The 18,588-nt window shown below is 38.0% G+C and overlaps 1 protein-coding gene across 1 annotated transcript; it reads right to left on the reverse strand.

Moving 5' to 3' along the window:
• Positions 1–214: 214 nt before the first annotated feature.
• Positions 215–18,450, reverse strand: LOC128513418 (alpha-tectorin-like). Its single transcript, XM_053487170.1, has 23 exons — positions 18,339–18,450; positions 15,931–15,957; positions 15,703–15,729; positions 14,951–14,977; positions 13,558–13,584; positions 12,976–13,002; positions 12,129–12,250; positions 11,715–11,993; positions 11,444–11,539; positions 11,171–11,324; positions 10,807–11,060; positions 10,566–10,712; positions 9,893–10,472; positions 9,193–9,779; positions 8,531–9,086; positions 7,816–8,414; positions 6,348–6,897; positions 5,972–6,165; positions 2,746–2,955; positions 2,305–2,490; positions 1,926–2,215; positions 1,380–1,654; positions 215–279 (listed from the first exon to the last, which is right to left on the reverse strand). The coding sequence occupies exons 1-23, from the start codon at positions 18,448–18,450 to the stop codon at positions 215–217; spliced, it is 5,391 nt and encodes a 1,796-aa protein (XP_053343145.1).
• Positions 18,451–18,588: the final 138 nt, after the last annotated feature.

The raw sequence follows: 18,588 nt of genomic DNA on the forward strand, positions 1-18,588 counted from the left end.
GAGGATGATGTCCCAGGAGAGAGATAGCCTGGAAGCATCTCTTCTCTTCTTCAGATGACGTCACCCGACCGAGGTTATATAAGCCAAAATTTGGCGTGTTTGATACACACATGCTTCACAACCGGCAACATGACAAGATGTTTCCCATAGCGTTTTCACGCAGCATCGAGTGTAGCCTTTGAAAGGGAACTATGTGGACATGATATAGTAGGGTTTAAGGCGAAAGGTACATGCCTGTAATAACTGACAGATTTAGTAGATGGGTAGAATCAATACCATCTGCAGATGAAGGGGCAGGAACAGTTAGCAAATCACAAGGGAAGTGATACCTAGATTTGAAATTCTGTTAGAGATCAGTTCCGATAATGGATCAGTATTCATTCAGAAAATGTAAGGCAGGTATTACAACGGTTGGGAACATAGCAAAGATTTGGGTATGTCCACAGTCCCAAGAGAAAGTATAAATGGCAATCTCAAAGCCAAGATTAATAATATTTGTAATAGTACAAATCTTAACTGGGTTGAGGCTTTACTTTTTGCACCAATGAGCTAACAAGTATGCAAACTAACAGAAATACACACTTAACCCCGCATGAAATGCTTACGGGTCGACCCATGCCTGTGCCACCAGCCATATAAAGGCCCACCGCTAAAACAACTGTAAAAATCTTATATGAAGAAACTAACTGCCATATATGAAGCAATTTATGTGCAGAAAAAGAGCAAGGAGGCGATGAAGGAAAAGACGCTCCATGTTCCACTACTCCAGGAGACCAGGTCTATCTGCGAGTGTTCAGGAGGAAATGGCACAAGCCCAGGAGGGAGGGGTTCCACAAAGTTGTGGCAGCCACTCCAACAGTGATTCAAGTGAAAGGTAAAACCACGTGCTTTCACTTAAACCATTACACAAGAGTCCCCAAAACATGAGTACCGAAAACGAGAAAGTAATTTACTTTCTTTGCACTTTTGTTACTATTTGATGTTATGTCCTTCTCTCTTTCTTCCATCGTTTTCGGTACTCATGTTTTGGGGACTATTGTGTGATCATTTATAATTATAAAATAACAAGTTTCAATAATTTGCCACATCTCCTTTACAGCACAGTTTTGTTTTGTTTCTTCGTTTTTTTCCCTGTATATCCCACTTAGGAACCTGGGATCAGAGTGCAGGTTCAGCCAGGAGCAAATAGGGTTAAGATCCTTGCACAAGATCTCAATAGTAGCAGCTTCGCCATGCTGGGACTTGAACCCCTGCCCTTCTGGAGCCACTTGTTTGAGAGCCACTTGTTTAAGCTAGGCCCAATTTAATTATTACACCTTTTTTTTTCAAACTCTTTAAATGGTTAAACATTGAAGTGTGCATAAACATAATATACTTACAACAAGCTAGATCAGAGCGCCAGTCAGGGATCTGGAGCTCCAAACTGGTGCAAGCAGCATCGTAAGCCTCCACAGCTGAGCAGAGCAAGTCTTGTCCCAATGTCTGTGGGTAGGCACACAAATCATACACACAGGAACTGAAGTAAGATTCAGGGTTGATACGGAATTGGCAGTGTTGGAATGGTCCACTGGTATTAGTGATGATGCTACAGAGTTCAGAGTACTCGTCTCTGAAGGGGCAGTCATTATCATCAGGCTGGTCATTAGCACCGCATCTAGGTAGGACACAGATAATATAAAGATCTTTTTAAAAAAGTATATTCAAATACTTGGAATTAAAATGTAAATATTTCATTTTGCAAGGTATAGATTTTAAAGTATGATATCTAGATGTGATTTACGTACAGTCTAGATGGTCAGTGGTTAAATGTTATTAAATTGGGATATTACAAATGTTGTTTATTGTAGAGACTGAGTTCATGTTAATCCATGAGTCATTTTTAATTTCACATAATTATTTTACTGTTATCTTATTAAAATAACTACCCTGGGCTACTGATGTTTGATTTCCAACTGTTGCCAAAAACAGCATCATTCATTGCAAGCGTTCCATTCGGCAGGGTCTTGTCATCTCTAGGATCTCCATTATTGTTACCACACATCCCACATACAGATCCACGGAAGCTTGGGCCCAATTTCACTAAAAGTGTAAATCGACCATTAAAGTAGACCAAGAGCTCATTAAATGCATTCACAACCACAAAATTCTGTTCATAATATATTTCTGCAAGGTGACTGATTTGATATGTAGATGCCTCCACTTCATTCCCATCAACCTGTAACAGCAAAAGAAGAAAAGCATCTTAAGCATCCATGTCCCACACACATATACACCTGGATACAAGGGTATAGGTACATGTTTTACCTTTACTCTCCTGTTTTGTCCAATTGAAATGCTTGTTTGCTCCTCATCTTTAGTTAGCCACACATCCACTACTGATACAAAAGAAACCGCTGTGCTCCCACGATGCATGTTTGTTCCAACCACCCTAAACTGTAGACCATCAATGGCATTCCCACATGTCTGAGAAATCTCATATGAGCAAGTGCCCTGTAGAATGTTAAATTAAAAAACAAAAACAGCTTTAAGCGTAGCATGATTTTACATATGCAACTATGCAATTTTAAAATTAATTCTTGCTTAATCGTATTTAACGTCATAAAATATTACATTGCTTTTTTTTTTTACTTTCTGCTTTCCCTATTCATAGATCTAGAACCTGTCCCAGAAATACTGTGTAAATACATCTTAAGTCTTGAAACATTAGCATTGACAATTGTAGGAAAGTTAATAAATATTTCTAACCTGGAAGTGTGCCACAGCTCCATCAAATGTATAATAATGGGGGTCACCTGACACCATGCAAGTTGACATAGGGCTGTAGCAGCCGAGTGCACCGTTCTTGACTACACATTCCTCAGTGGAAGAGCAGGAGGTAGAGATGCAACGCAGGTCTTCGGGAGCAAAACACTTACAGTGTTGTGAACATCCTTCATTACAGAACTGTTCATCAATCTGCAAGAAAAAAATATCTTTATAAAGGGGGAAAAAGCAAGTTATAGTTATTCTAGCTATATACTTTACACGCATAAAATAAAATAACATTCTCAAAGTCCTTGGTGTGACATTGCAACAATGAATACACCAACACCTGTTAGGTGAAAGCATCCACCATATTACAGTTAGTAAAATAATGCAACATACACTTTATTCAGCATTATTAACTGTGTTTGGTAAATAAAGCATCATCATTAGCAGTATAGAAAGCTGTTAAAAATCATGCGACTGTTATACTGCAGCCCATCTGCTGCCCCTGTCTGCATTTTGGAATTCCCTGACTTAAAGAATAAGACACAGCAAACGGTGGGATTTAGCTGGAAAAGCAAAACCAATGATTTCGCTCAATAACATACACAAACGCAGCCTAACCTTCCATTCATCAAACAGTTTTAAGATCCCTATTGGCAGGGAACAGCAGAGTGGCTTCAGTGCTACTGCCTTTAATATAATGTTATTCTAGGAGGCTTATCATAAACAAATTCTTCTTCTTTGTCTTTCGGCTAATGCCTTTCAGGGGTCGCCACAGTAAATCATCTGCTTATCATTAACCAATTGCTGGGTATATAGGAAAAGACCATATCATGCCCAATTTTGGTAAACAGGCATAATCTTAGGATGGTGTGTTGCAGAGACACTCTTTCAAATCTACCTATTTGTGATCCAAAATAGATCCTGCCTGATCAAGAAATGTCTTCTATGTCACATTCTCTTTGCAAACTGTATATACATGTAAACTGTATATACATGCAAATATATATATATGTAAAGGGGACACTTTTGACATATTGGACTGAAATACAGACCAATTTATTGTTGGAGGTTTCATGGCTAAATTTGACCAGCCTGGTGGCCAATCTTAATTGATTGCACATGTAAGACACATTAAGACCCGGTTCCCCCCCTTACTGGACTGCAGTTTGCGTATCGTTCAAACCGTTCGACAAGCGACGCCATCTCCACAACACTTCACCTGACACTGACTCACCTTGACAAGAAAGACACTTACGTCCTAATGCTGTACATAGATTTCAGTTCAGAATTCAATAAAATCATCCCCCAGCACCTGATCAGGAAGCTGAGCCTGTTGGGTCTGAACACCTCCCTCTGTAACTGGATCCTGGACTTTCTGACCGAAAAATCCCAATCAGTGCGGATTGGGAACTGCACCTCCAGCACTACCACAATGAGGCCCTCAGGGCTGTGTGCTTAGTCCCCTGCTGTTTACACTGTTGACTTATGATTGTGTAGCGACACACAGTTCCAATCATGTCATCAAGTTTGCTGATGACATGACCGTGGTGGGTCTTATCAGCAAGAACAAAGAGTCAGCGTACAGAGAGGAAATGCAAAGGCTAACGGACTGGTGTAAAGACAACAACCTGACTCTGAATGTCGATAAGACAAAAGAGATGGTTGTTGACTTCAGGAGGACACGGAGCGATCACTCTCAACCCAACATCGACGGCTCTTTTGTGAAGATTGTCAAGAGCACAAAATTTCTTGGTGTCCATATGGAGGAGAACCTCACCTGGGCCCTCAACACCAACTTTCTGCACAAGAAAGCCCAAACGTCTTTTCTTCCTGAGGAAGGCCGAGCTTCTACCACCAATCACTACCTTCTATAGAGAGACAATTGAGAGCATCTTGAGCAGCTGCATCACTGTCTGGTTTGGGAATTGTGCCATATTGGATAGCAAGACTCTACAGCGGATAGTGAGGACAGTTGAGAAGATCATTGGGGTCTCTCTCCCCTCTATTGAAGACATCTACACCACATGCTGCATCCGCAAAGCCACCAGCATTGTGGCTGATCAGACACATCATTTAAGTACACTCTTTACCCTCCTGCTATCAGGAAAAAATTACCGAAGCATTCGGCCACTCACATCCAGACTATGTAACAGGTTTTTACCCATAATCCATCCATCTCCTCAATACAAAGGGACTGGACTAATAAACACACACACAGAAATCACTCAGACAATCTAACTAACATCAGTAATAAAGTGGTTAGCTGTGTTATTTTTGGCATAATTAATTAATGAAACATTATGAAATAAAGTAAAAACTTGCACGCGCATCCTGTTCTTGGTTTGAGTCGGTAAAACTTCATTTCCATTGTAATTAACTCAGAATGCGCAAAGGGTTTGTAAAGCTGAGCTACTTGAGTGCTGCGCTCCTGGAGGGCTGTGATTGGTCAAATGGTGAGGTCTCATCTGATTGGCGTATATATTGGATATATATATATATGATATATATATATATATATATATATATATATATATATATATGTATTTTGTGAACGAGTTGTTTTTTGTGTATAGATTTTTTTTCGTGCACATGGATTGGGTTTCACGCATGTGAATTGGGATACACCTGTGTGCATCGTGTCCTTGGTGTGAATTATTAATAAGACTATTTTGCTTCCATACACTCTCCCTTCCCTCCGGAATATTTACAACACCCACCTCCCACGCAAAGCTCTCAGCATCGCCTGTGACCCTACCCACCCAACTCAGAGCTTCTCCAGAACCAGCAGACTGATCAGGAAACTCAACTCCCTCCCAGCTCTGCCTCCCCTTTGCGCTTCGGCCTCTCCCACTCTTGAACTCTGACCCCTCCATTTCACACACACTCACCTGCACCTGTCACTTGAGCATCATTGGAAGGTTCAATACCTTAGCCCAGCGATAAAGAACTGAACACATATGTCACTTTAAACAAACTGAAAGCTCCTTTGCACTACACTTTATTCATGTTTCCACTTTGCACCATATCGACCTTCTGTCATGGGTTATCTGTCCTTTTTTGGTCCTCTTCTTACCTTCTAAAATTTCACTGCATATCATACTGTGTGTGGTTGTTTATGTGACAAAATTTTTTTTATTGGAACAAAAATTCTTTTCTAGAGACATGTCAGAAAATGTGCAGAAAATGTGCACTATCCAAGTCAATGATGTCAGAAATATACCTGGACGTAGAACCCATTGTATGAGCATCCACACTGGTGAGCAGGCACACAGTTTCCTCCACTCCTCACAAAGCCTTCATTACAGAAGCAGCCCTCTCTGCATGCACATGAGTCATTTACACTGCTGGTACAGGTGTGTCCACAGTCTGAGCCACACAGCTCATAGTGACTGTTCACATCTGTACAGGTCAACGCTGGGGAATTAACACACATACAGTATAATGGTATGACCTTCAGTTAATTATTAAACATGTACTTATATTTTTATATTGTAAATGACTTATAAGTTGTTATTATTATTAGGGAGAAAAATACTGGTTTCCACATATGTACTATACTAATGCAAACTATTTACATTTTCTTTAAATTCACTTACGACATGTTGTATTCTCTCTCCAAGGATAAATCCTAACATTGGCAGACTGGCAGGCACTGACATAAGTTTCAATTGAGCGGCACAGTACGTCATTTCTGTGCTCAGAGAGGCAAAGATCAAAGACGCACGCATCAAAATAGGCCTGTGGATTAACATAGGCATGACAGAAACTCAAAGGACCCTGATTGTCCGTTATGATTGCACACAGTCCCTGTGCTCTAGATGGGTCTCGGCAGGATGAGCATTTATCTCCACATCCATGATTACATGCTGTATCATTTCCCACTTTCCAGCCAGCTCCAAACTCCGAAGCAGAAAGAGTCAGTGCGCCAGATTGCAGACGGAAATCATCACTGCTGTTACCATTAAAGTTACCACAAAGGCCACATGTGGCTCCACTGTAATTCCCTGGAACTGTGACCTCCGCCACCCAAGAGCCATCATAACTCACACGTAGGCCAAAATCAGTTGTAATATATGTGTTCCTTCCACTGGAGTAAACCGACACACTGTCCAGGACAGCAGGAAGGGTCCTGGTTTGACTGTCAATCTGGTGCAAAGAAAGGGAAATCATATATCACTTACTACTGTATTTCAGTATTTATACAACTGTTATTGTCTTTCCTCCTTGTACAATCACGTTAATATTTATTAGAGTTATTATCACACCTATTGTCTTATTTATAATGTTTCAGGGTTTGAAGCTTATGGAACTTTTATCATGGTACTTTTCTGTTTGTTTGTTTGTTGTTCTTGTGCCTTTCTCATCTCTGAATTTTGCCTCAGCCCTTAATTAGATATACTTACATAAGCCCCGTTTACACTGCAGGTGTTTACACTCGCCATACCATCTGAAACATCGCACATAAGAGAGGTTCCTGCGCTACACACTAGCCAAGATAGATGAAGGTGAAGTATGCTTGACGCTCTGTGATATATGCAAAAAACGCGAAACGTCACCATGGTTTTAAAACGGAGGAGGAGAAAAAAACATAATTGCAGCCTGCGCACATGCTTCATTCACCAAATACTGATTTCTTAATTTTATTTAGCCTAAATAAGTATTAACACAAGGCGGGGGACCTTTTCCTCTTCCATGTCACCTGCGATGTCATCATTCCATACACGCTTCCACCAGAGAATAACATTACATCATTAAACCACAAAGTGATCTGTCTGTTTACACAACAATCACATTAGCACATATCTGATTTATATCTGATTTATTTCCACATATGAAGCAGGTCTGAAATTGATCTCGAAATCTGGGAATGCATGCTTTTTTTTCCTGTTTACACAGACATAGAACATATCCGATATGTGTCACATATGAGCAAAAAGACATGTTACGTAGTGTTTGACATGTTTGCCCTGCCTTTTTTTTTGTAAAACTGCTTTAAAGCCTGTGCATGTATCCTCCTCAATTTTATTTACCATGTGTTTCATACAGAAAAGTATTTTATCTCACCTCTGCTGTGCCATACATGTTGTGTGAAACACGAACCAGGTGTCCTGACACATTGACTTGAACTTCAACAGTGATCGACACTGAGAGTCCATTCCATGGTTCATTTCGTGCAATGACATGGAAATATGGTAGCTGTCCAGTCTCATTACATACAGTGGCCAGTGTATAGTAGCATGTGCCCTGGAAGTCAAATCTATGTCCATCAAAAGAGGTGTAATGGGGGTCTCCTGAGGCAGAGCATGTGGCACTGGGTCGAGAATGGCAGCCATATTCTCCTGCAGTAACAGTGCATATTTCCTGTGCTTGGCAAGATGATGAGTTACATTGGACATTACCTGATGTCCCATCACAGACACAATAGAACTGGCACCGCTCTCCATACCAGAACTGCTCTCCACTCTGCCTGTAGCGGCCTTCATGAAAACAGCCGCAACCCGTAGGTGGAACACACTGGTCTCCACTTAGCAGCAGCCCATTATCACACTGGCATCCCTCCTGGCATTGTTGAGTACAAGGGAATGGAAAAGACAGACTTGGACATGCTGCGGGACAAGAAGTGCCACATCTTTCATAGTGGCTGAGGGCTGGGCATGTGAAATCTGAAAAACAGCAAATATTCCTTTATAGCTGATTGATGTGTGATCATTGAACACTTTGAATAAAATAATTTGAGTAAACAATAGCCTTGTTTTGAGCTACAATTTTAAGTACTCACGACAGTTGGTGATATTTCTCCATTCTCCCACACTGATACCATTTTGCTGACAAAGTAAAGTGTAGGATTGTAGAGCCTCACACATGGCCTCTCTGGCACCATTGGTCTGTTCCAAATTATGTCTGCAATCTGCTAACCATATTTGCGGGTCCAGGCTGCTGTGGCACTGAGCAAAAGGCCCATCTTGACTGGTGATGATATTGCAGTATTCACTGAAGTCACTTTCGTTCTGTCCTTGTCCGATGACATTTGAATCTATGCAGAAGGCTGAAAGAGACCCAGTCCTCCAACTATCCCCGAACTCCTGTGCAGTATTTAACAAGACTCCATCAGGGCTGTAAAATTCATCTTCTCTGTTTTCATTGAAATTCCCACACAGACCAGCAAGTGTGCCATTATAAGTGTTTGGTGCTTTAATTCTAATTAGTTGTGACCAGTCAGATCTCACAGTTACACCAAATGATGTTTCCAGGATTATACTGTTTACACTGCCGTAGTAGATACGGATTTGACCATTGTTCACACTGTATGGTAGAGCAACCAGGTGTCCATCAACCTGAATGGGGAAAACAATTGCTTTACAAACTAAGCAGCTACTTATTTAGATTTTCTACATCAGATTCCATAAATAATATTTTATGCATTGTATTAAATATGTTTACCGGTACATTTCTTCCTTCCCCGATGTCTATAGAGATCTGAGATCCTCCTGCTTCAAAATTCAAGATTTTGGAAAAGCCCAAGGAACCTGTGGGGACTCTCTGCAGCTTTACTGTAAAATGAGGTAAGGTAGGCGATCCACTAACTCGAGTGAGTGTAAGTTCACAGGCTCCTTGATAGCTGAAAGACACTTGATCAAAGGTGTGATAAGAGCCTAGATGATCAACTGAACAGGTGGCATAACTGGTAGGTCTGCAGCCTCTTACACCATTATTTATGCCACATACCTCTTGTGGACCACATTGATATTGGTGACACGTCATTACTCTGTTGCTGCAGGTGCATTGCCTTCCACAGTCGCTGTCCAATACCACTGATTGACCCTCAGTATAGTAAAGTCCTTCAAAAGTGCAGCCACAGTTCCTTTGAGGAACACATTCACGACCACTTAGGACATAGCCATTATCACAGATACAGCTTTCCTGGGTTGGTAAGGTGCAGTTCAAAGGTGAAAATGGGTCACTGCATGTTGCTGGGCAGCTTGTTCCCTGGAACTCATAGTGACTGTTTGGCACAGTGCATGAAATTTCTGAAAGGGAATTGTAGCAAGATGGTATAATTAGATTTTTAGCTTGTACAGTACATAAGCTAAAGGACATGGTAGACTTTTTACACTACAAAAAAAAAATAAAGTTTACTTACCACAGAATCCTGCTCTTCTCCATTGGCCTAGCTTTACACCTAGCTGCTGGCACTGAGTAGCATAAACACTTATTGCATGACACAGAATGGGTTGATATCCACCTCCTACACATAGATCATAGACACAGCTGTCTATAAAAGTTTGTGGTGACAGAACTGAGTGACAATTGGCAAAGGGACCACTAGCATCTGACAAGATGCCACAGTTGCCTGAGTTATTAAAAAGAGCCCTCTGATAGGGGGTACAACGTGCACATTGGAAACCTGAGCATGAGCGATCCTCACAGCCAGGATCCGTGTCTCCGTATGCTTTCCAGGAGTCTCCAAATCCTGAGTCTGAGCTCAGGATTTCTCCTGAAGGTGTCCGAAAGTCATCATCTGGATGGTGGTTGAAGTAACCACACAGACCACATGTGGCATTTTGGTAGTCATAAGGTACATTGATGGTTACATAGGAATAGGCATCATATGAAACGACTAGTCCAAAAGCTGTACTGATTACAACGGAAAAGCCTGACCGATAGACTTGAATAGAGCCATTGTGAAGACTGAATGGTGTTGCTGTGAAGGTTCCATTTACCTGGAGACACAATCAAATTAAAAAAGCTAAATTAAAGGCACACAAACCAAAAATAGAAGAAAACCTTTATTGCAGAAAAGCAGCCCCACTGACCTTGGCCTCATATGGATGATCTTTAACTAATTCCACTTCCTGATCATAGACAAATACCTTGACCAGCCGTGTCCATGATACATATGTACTACCTCGATGCTCGTTTTTTCCTTCTACACGATAGTATGGCACGTCATTGCTACAGGCCTGCAAAGAAAATTGTTTAGATATTTACATAACCTCTTTTTGTGACAGCGAATGACCCAAAAATATATTCCAACAACAACATCAAAAATTCAACCTCAGATAGGATGTAGGTGCAGGTTCCTTGAAAGTGAAAGAGTTGATTATCAAAGGTGTAGAAGTGGGGGTCACCAGAAATAGTGCAGGTCTGGCGTTTTACATTTTGGCAGCTATACTGTAAAGCAGCTGGACGGCAAGCTTGAGAAAATGTGCATGGTTGTGAGATGCACTGGAGACCGCTCCGTGTGCAAGTGCACTTCTGCTGGCAGGAGCTATCTGTCCAGAATGTGGCACCTTTTGGTACAAATTGATCTGAAACAATAAGGCACTTAGATTAATTCTAGATTCTAAAAATAAATCTTTACTATGTGACAAGTGATTTGTCAAGAGTATTCATTAGGCGTATACTGTATTTTCTTTACCATTAAACTGACAGGTGTTTGTGCCATTATCTACACGAAAAGCCCATCTGCCTGGGACATTCACATTGCTGCTATAAGTGAAACTTGTGTAGTTGTATTGAAAAGACCCAGGAATTGAGAAATAATAGCTGGAGTCAAAGGTGTCATATCCAGCCTAGAAATAATAATTAAGTAGAGAAATGTATTAACTAATGAAATAAATGAATTCACTTGAATTTTAAACGTCAGAGCTTACAATATGTGAATGGATATTCACACTCAAAAAATGCATACCTGAACAGCCTGGGATGTTGGAGCAATCACACCATAGTTCATAAGAATAAATGAGAAATGGCCATTGGAAATCAAAACCACTTGGAAAGATGTTTCCTGGAACATGAAGGAGAAACATCAAAACACTCAATAAAATATTTCTTTATTTAATAAATCAAAGTTTTTGCTAAATGTTTGCAAAAAAAATCTATAAACTTAATTGATAGATTAGAAAATTTACACATGGTGTTCATTCTAATCATGAGAAGATATTTTTAAAAAATCATCTTACTGTTCCAGTGTAAGAATAGTACGCTACTCTGTCCCATGTTGCAACAAAGACCCAAGTAGCACTGAATCTCAGTTGAGGAAAATATTGATTTATGTCGTGAGTAGCTTGAGATAATACACTGCCGGAAGTGTACTGTTGATAAGAAATGACACCATTTCCACGATTATCAATGTCTGTCCAAAATGGAGCAATGATGTCCCGTCCACCAGCCAAAGGGAACTGGTAGGGAGTCCAACTAGACCATGATTGATCAAAGGTTAGGTCTCCATTGTTGTTTACCTAAAGGAAAAAATGTGGGACAAACAAACAGATAAATATAAATAGTTTATATACTGTATATAGGTTGTTTTGCTCTGTGGGCTGTATTTTGATTCTCCCTGGTCTTTCTCAAATATTTAAGCAAGTTTTACTTACATACATGTGGTTATATGATGTTCCAAAATATAAAAATGGTTGCTGAAGAGTGATAAGAGATGAACTTCCATCATCTGACAATGCGTTTACTACGTCTCCAGCTCCAAATGGGTAGAAGTGTCCTAAGACATAGAAGATCATATATACTGTTATATAGTTTTAGCATGTGTGTGAATTTAAAAATGAAATAACTTAAAGAGGTTTTCGTTTTAAGAATATGTAAGGTTTTAAAAGCAATTGGATCATGCAGAGCTACTCCTAATCTGAACATGTTTAAAAAATGATTAACTCAAGCAAACAGGAAAAAAATATATATAATAATTATTGATTGAGAATCTCTAAGTTTAAAGGAATACATAAACACCACTATTGAGTAATTATAATTATTATACCCCTAATATATTTCTTTATTTAAATAACATTTTAGTTTCTAGCATACATACAGTATAATCGAAATTGAAATGTATTTATTTATTTTACTCTAATTTAAAAGCATATTAATGGAATGTGACTGCCTAATGTTTTTCATAACATTTTCTACATACATACAATATGACTATATGAAGTTTACATTTAACTAATGTACATGTAATATTTCCATTAGTAACATCTGACTGCATTAACACAATGTGAGTATATAAAAAAAACCATATAGCTGTGAAATTTGCTTTATTAATTTATTTTTAACAAATAAATTGACTGTTTAAACATAGTTTCTTGCATTGAGTCAATTAATCCATCAATTAATCAAATAATAATTAATTCATGAGATTATATATTACTTGACTAGAAAAATCTATTCTTTACTATTTGTTAATAGATAAAATTGGAGTTAAAGTTAATTTACCTGGCGGGTGGCTCGTAGTACGGCCAACTGCAAGAAATAAAACATAAATAACTCATATTAGGGAAATACGATTGCATCCTGTTTAAAATAACACAGTGTGTTCATTAAGGCTATAATGACTTCAATGTTACTAAAGGGGTTTTATGGAAGGTGTTGTGGTATTTGTGATTCAACGTGTGTTTGGCTCTGGGGGCATTCATGGTTCAGCATGCACTTACCTCTCGAGGTACTTCTACTTTATTATGTGTTGAGCTGTGCGGTGTTTGTGGCTGTGTGTGTGTGTGTGTGTGTGTGTGTGTGTGTGTGTGTGGTGTTTGTGGGTGTGTGTGTGTGTGTGTGTGTGTGTGTGTGTGTGTGTGGTGTTTGTGGCTGTGTGTGTGTGTGTTGAGCTGTGGGGTGTTTGTGGCTGTGTGTGTGTGTGCTTGGTTTTGGGGATATTTGTGCTCGGGTGTGTGTTTTTATTTAACTATGCAAAAAATTTTAAAATGCAATAATTCATTAATAAGTTTACACGTCTAAACTTTGAAAATTTTATTGTTTACCATTTGTTTATAGATACAATTGGAATGAAACTAAATGTACCTGTTGATTGGGTCGTTGTATACACCGCTGCAGGGAATAAGACAAAATGATTGGACGTTACTGAAATGGGATTCATTAAGGCCGTAATGAATGCAATGTGTCTGAATGTGGTTTACAATATCAATAGTGTCTGCTAAGTTTAACATTAACACAATCTACTCTGTACATACTTACGCTAAAGGGTGTGTTCAGATATGGATTTATTTGGCTAAGTATTAGGTAGTTGTGTGTTAGTTTGTGATTTTGTGACACACTGTATTTGTGTTTGAGCTTGTGTTCATCCCTGGGGTATCACCCAGATGGGGATGGGTTCCCTCTTGGGTCTGGTTCCTCTCAAAGTTTCTTCCTTTTATCATCTCAGACAGTTGTGCCGAATAACACATGCTCATAACAATAACATACTTCCTCATACTTGTTGAATTCATTTTCATATATTATTATTATTATTATTATTATTATTCCAATAAGCTGTTTGTCAAAATTACCACTGGTAATGGCGCTATATGAAAAAAAAAAGGATTTAACCTAAATGTGGTTAGTGTGCATTTAGCTGTGGGATATTTGAGCTGTGGGTGTATTTATGAGTGTGTGTTGTGGTGTGAGGGTAAAGTAACCTGTAGCACTCCTGCACTTACCTCATGGTAAGGTTTAGCACTTAAATGTTATCTGAATTTCAAAATCAATATCTAGGGTTAAAGAAGATTTTTTTGGGGATAAGAAAAGTTTTAAACCAATTGGATCATGTAAAGCTACTGATAAACCAAACAAGTTTACTTTAAAAAATGACCAACATAACAATGTGAACTGTGTTACGTGCAACAGCTTCATCTTTAAAAATATACATATATAAGATTACTTAATGGTTAAAACATATAGTTTTATCATATAATCAGTCAATTAATTAATGTATCAAATAACCATAATTTATTAATTTATTATAGTTATACTAAGTTTTTATTTCTTTCGTTGAAAAATGTATTGTATATTATTTGTTTATAAATTTAATTGGAATTAAAATGAATGTAGCTGCTAATTGGGTTGGATTCAGTTTCACTCCAAGAAATAAAACCTGAAGAATTAACATTAAAGAAAATTGGAAACAGTTTGAGGGATTTGGGGCTGAGCATTGGTTCTGGGGTATTTGTGAATGATCATGTGTTTGAAGTAGATCAGAGCTACTGTTAAACTGAACATGTTTGTACCAACAGTAATAGAGTGAAATGTGCTGTGTTAAAAATCTTAAATTGAAGTGAAATTGATTGTTAAAGCTTATAATTTTATCAACAAATTAGTCAATCAAACAAATAACCAAACATCACTGATTCATAAGTTTATATTTCTTAATTTGAAAAGTGTATTGTTAAGAGATCAAATTGGAATTTAAATTATTTACCTCTTGATTGGGTCGCTGTGTTCTCCACTGTAAGAAATAAAAACATAAGTAATTGATTAAAGAAAATTGGATTGCATGAAGTTCAAAATGTTAAGTGAAGTAAAATGTCCTTTCATGTGTTAAAGTGTTTTATTTAACAAACTATTTACACTAAAATAATTAATAAAACTTTAGTTAACATATAGATCAACTGATGAATTAATAAAATCATTTAACTGATATTGTTTCTTGGAAAAGTCTATTGTTTATAATAAATGAAGTTTAATAAATGAAGAAGAGCCCACTGCAATTAAAAGTAATCAATTAATAAAAAAAAAAAGTAAGGAAATTGGAATGCATCCAGTTTAAAATAACATATTGTGACTTAACTAAGTCTGTTATGGATGCAGTGTGACTGAATTGGGCTTTTTGGGAGATGTGGTGGCATTTGTGGTTCAGCGTGCTTTTGGCTCTCGGGGGATTTGTGTTGTACGGGTAAACTAATCAATCTATCTATCTATCTATCCATCTATCTATCTATCTATCTATCTATCTATCTATCTATCTATCTATATATCTATCTATCTGTCTGTCTGTCTGTCTGTCTGTCTGTTAATCAATTACCCAATCACTCAATCAAATAATAATTATAAGCAAACTAATGCATGAGGTTATGTTTTCTATATTGAAAAAAATAAGATTATCTTACCTCACTCAATCTCTCATTGTTTATTATTTGTTTACAGGTAAAATTGTAATTAAAATTGATTTACCTGTGGATCGGGTCGTTGTGTGCTCCACTGGAAGAAATAAAACATAAAGAATTGACATTAATGAAATGGGATTGCATGAGGTTTAATGTGCTAAGTAAAGTAAAATGTTTTGAGCTGTGGTAAAACAACTAAATCAACTGATCAAAAATTGTAAATTATATTGTTTCTTGGAAATATCTATCATTTATTATTTGCTAATAGATGAAGTTGAAAGTGAAATGTATTTACGTGGAGGCTGGCTTACAGGAGGGCCCACTGCAAGAAAAGAAAAGGAATTAACATTAATGGGAAATGGGATTGCATCCAGTTTAACATAACACAATGTGATTTTATTAAGGCTATAATTAATGCAATGAGACTAAAAAGGGTTACAATATCCAATAGTGCTTGATTTAATTTAATATTAAAATAATACACTCTGTCTGTGTTTATAATGGAGGTTGTGTTGAGCTATGAAATGTTGTGATTAGTTATTAGATACCCTTTTGTTTATTATTGGTTGAGTGTGTGTCTCACGGCTATTTGTATTTATGCGTATCTGTAGCTGATCGTGTGTTATGTTTGTAGCTGAGTGTGTGTTTAGGCAGAGTTTTGTAATACAGTTTTTGGGAGTTGTGACGATAGTTATGGTCCAATTTGCAATTGGCTCTGCAGTATTTGTGGCTGAGCATTTGTTTCAAGTACATCATGCAGAGCTACTGTTAAACTGAACATGTTTATACTTTATACCACCAACAATACAACAGTGTGAAATCTGCTGTGGTAAAAAGCTTTATCTATGGTAGTTCAAACATATAGTTTTATCATTGAAACAATCAACCAGAGAATCAAATAACAAAAATTGAGACTTAGGCACGAGGCTAAATCCTAAATCTTATGAGCCCTTTTGGAAAGTCGACACACAGGTTGGTATCTGCTGCCATTAGGAGGCCTGTGAGCTCTGAGAGTGGCTCAGTGTCCAGTGTGTGTATTAGTCCATACACAGCCATATACTTTAAGTGTACTTAATTAGTGCTTTTGAATAATGTAATTATAACTTACAAATGCTTATTACAAATTGGTTGTTCCAAAATAAAACAAGTCTGGCTGCAAATACACTTAAGCATGGTTTGGCATGATAGGAATTAATACAAGTAAAATTACACCAGCAATATCCTGAATTAAACAGTGGATTTAAAACTCCTAGCATATATGTATAATCTAAATTGAAATTCATTTACCTGTTGGTGTTCTTTAATACAAAGGCAATTTAATGTAATGGAAGCACTAATATATTCTGATTGCATAAAATTTACACAAACAGTATAACAGTGTGAAATGTGATGTTTTTGTCAAGCTTTATTTAAGTCATTGTTATAACTTATTAGTTTTATCATTAAATTAATTAATCAATCAAATAATAAAAATGTATTTATTAATTAGTTTATATTTCTTGTTATGAAATACGTATTGTTTATTATTTGTTCATGAATAAAATGGAATTGAAATTAATTTACCTGTTGCAGTAGGCACCACTGCAGAAAAATACATCATAAATAATTGACATTAAAGAAATGAACACATAAGACATTGTGAGTGTATGATGGCTATAAAGAATGCACTGTGTTAACAGGGTTTATAATACCAAATAGTGTCTGCTTAAGTTTCACATTAATATAATATACTCTGTGTTTAGCTCTGGGTTTTTGTGGTTAATTTAAAGGTAGCTGTTCCTTTATTTATAGCTGAGGCTGTAGGGTATTAGTAACTGAGTGTGTGTCAATCAATATGTCCGAGACTTCACAGGAGATTTTCAAGTAGAGCTCACACAGTCACTCATTGTGTCAAACTTCGTAAACTTCTAGATCTCCTACACACACACTATACACAGACTACACAAACACTACACTCATTACACACACTAGACACACGCATACTACACACATATACTACACATCCCAAACACACACTCACCACATCCTACACACACTACACACACACTCTAAAGACGGTCCTACACACATATTCTACACACACACATACACACTACACACCATACACGTGCGTGCGCGCATGCACACACACTACACACACACACTCTAAACACATCTTACACAAACACTAGTTATCCTACATACACACAAAAACACACAGACACACACTACACATCGTGCACACGCTTGCACACACACACACACACACGCACCTGCGCCATCGCCACCCTGGCGCACCTGAAAGCCGCGTCCAGCTTTGACAATGCCTTCATCTTATGTTATATACAGTGACATCAGCGTCCGGGTCTTAATGTGCTCAGAGGTCACACAGATCATGTGGTGCGCCCGGGTGTGATGGCACAGGTACTTATCGGTGCTTGCAACTATCTTTATTATTATTGTTATTTTAAAACATTGTACAGATGAATCCGTTGAAGTTATGAATGACATCTGCCTCGTCATTACTGCTGTAAGATGTTTCAACTGTCTTTGATTTAATGTTTTTTAAAAACATGCTATAATGTAGAAAATGCATTCAGCATTTGTAAAAGGTCCTAAATGTCACGAACCCCGGTTACTCCTCTCTTTTTGGTTTGTGTTGTTGTTTTTTTCCCACGCTGTCAGATTTCTCTACACGCGGTCATGTTTTCTCTAGACTGTCACGTCTCTTCTCACGCCTCCGTACCGCCCCTCCCACACACACCGGTTCCCCATTCACAAATAATTTCTCCCGGCATTTAAGGAAGCGCAGCGCGCTTCCTTGCTGCCGAATCATTGCGTGCTCCACAGCCCAGTTTTTCTCGCGGTTATTGTTCTAAGATTCATATGTATTTTCGACCAAGTGTTTTGTTTAACGGTTTTCGCCTATTGCTCTTCGCCTCGGATTTGTTAGACCTGTTATCTGCTTCACGGA

This window comes from Clarias gariepinus, chromosome 25 (genome assembly GCF_024256425.1).
Source record: "Clarias gariepinus isolate MV-2021 ecotype Netherlands chromosome 25, CGAR_prim_01v2, whole genome shotgun sequence".
Lineage (NCBI taxonomy): Eukaryota > Metazoa > Chordata > Actinopteri > Siluriformes > Clariidae > Clarias > Clarias gariepinus.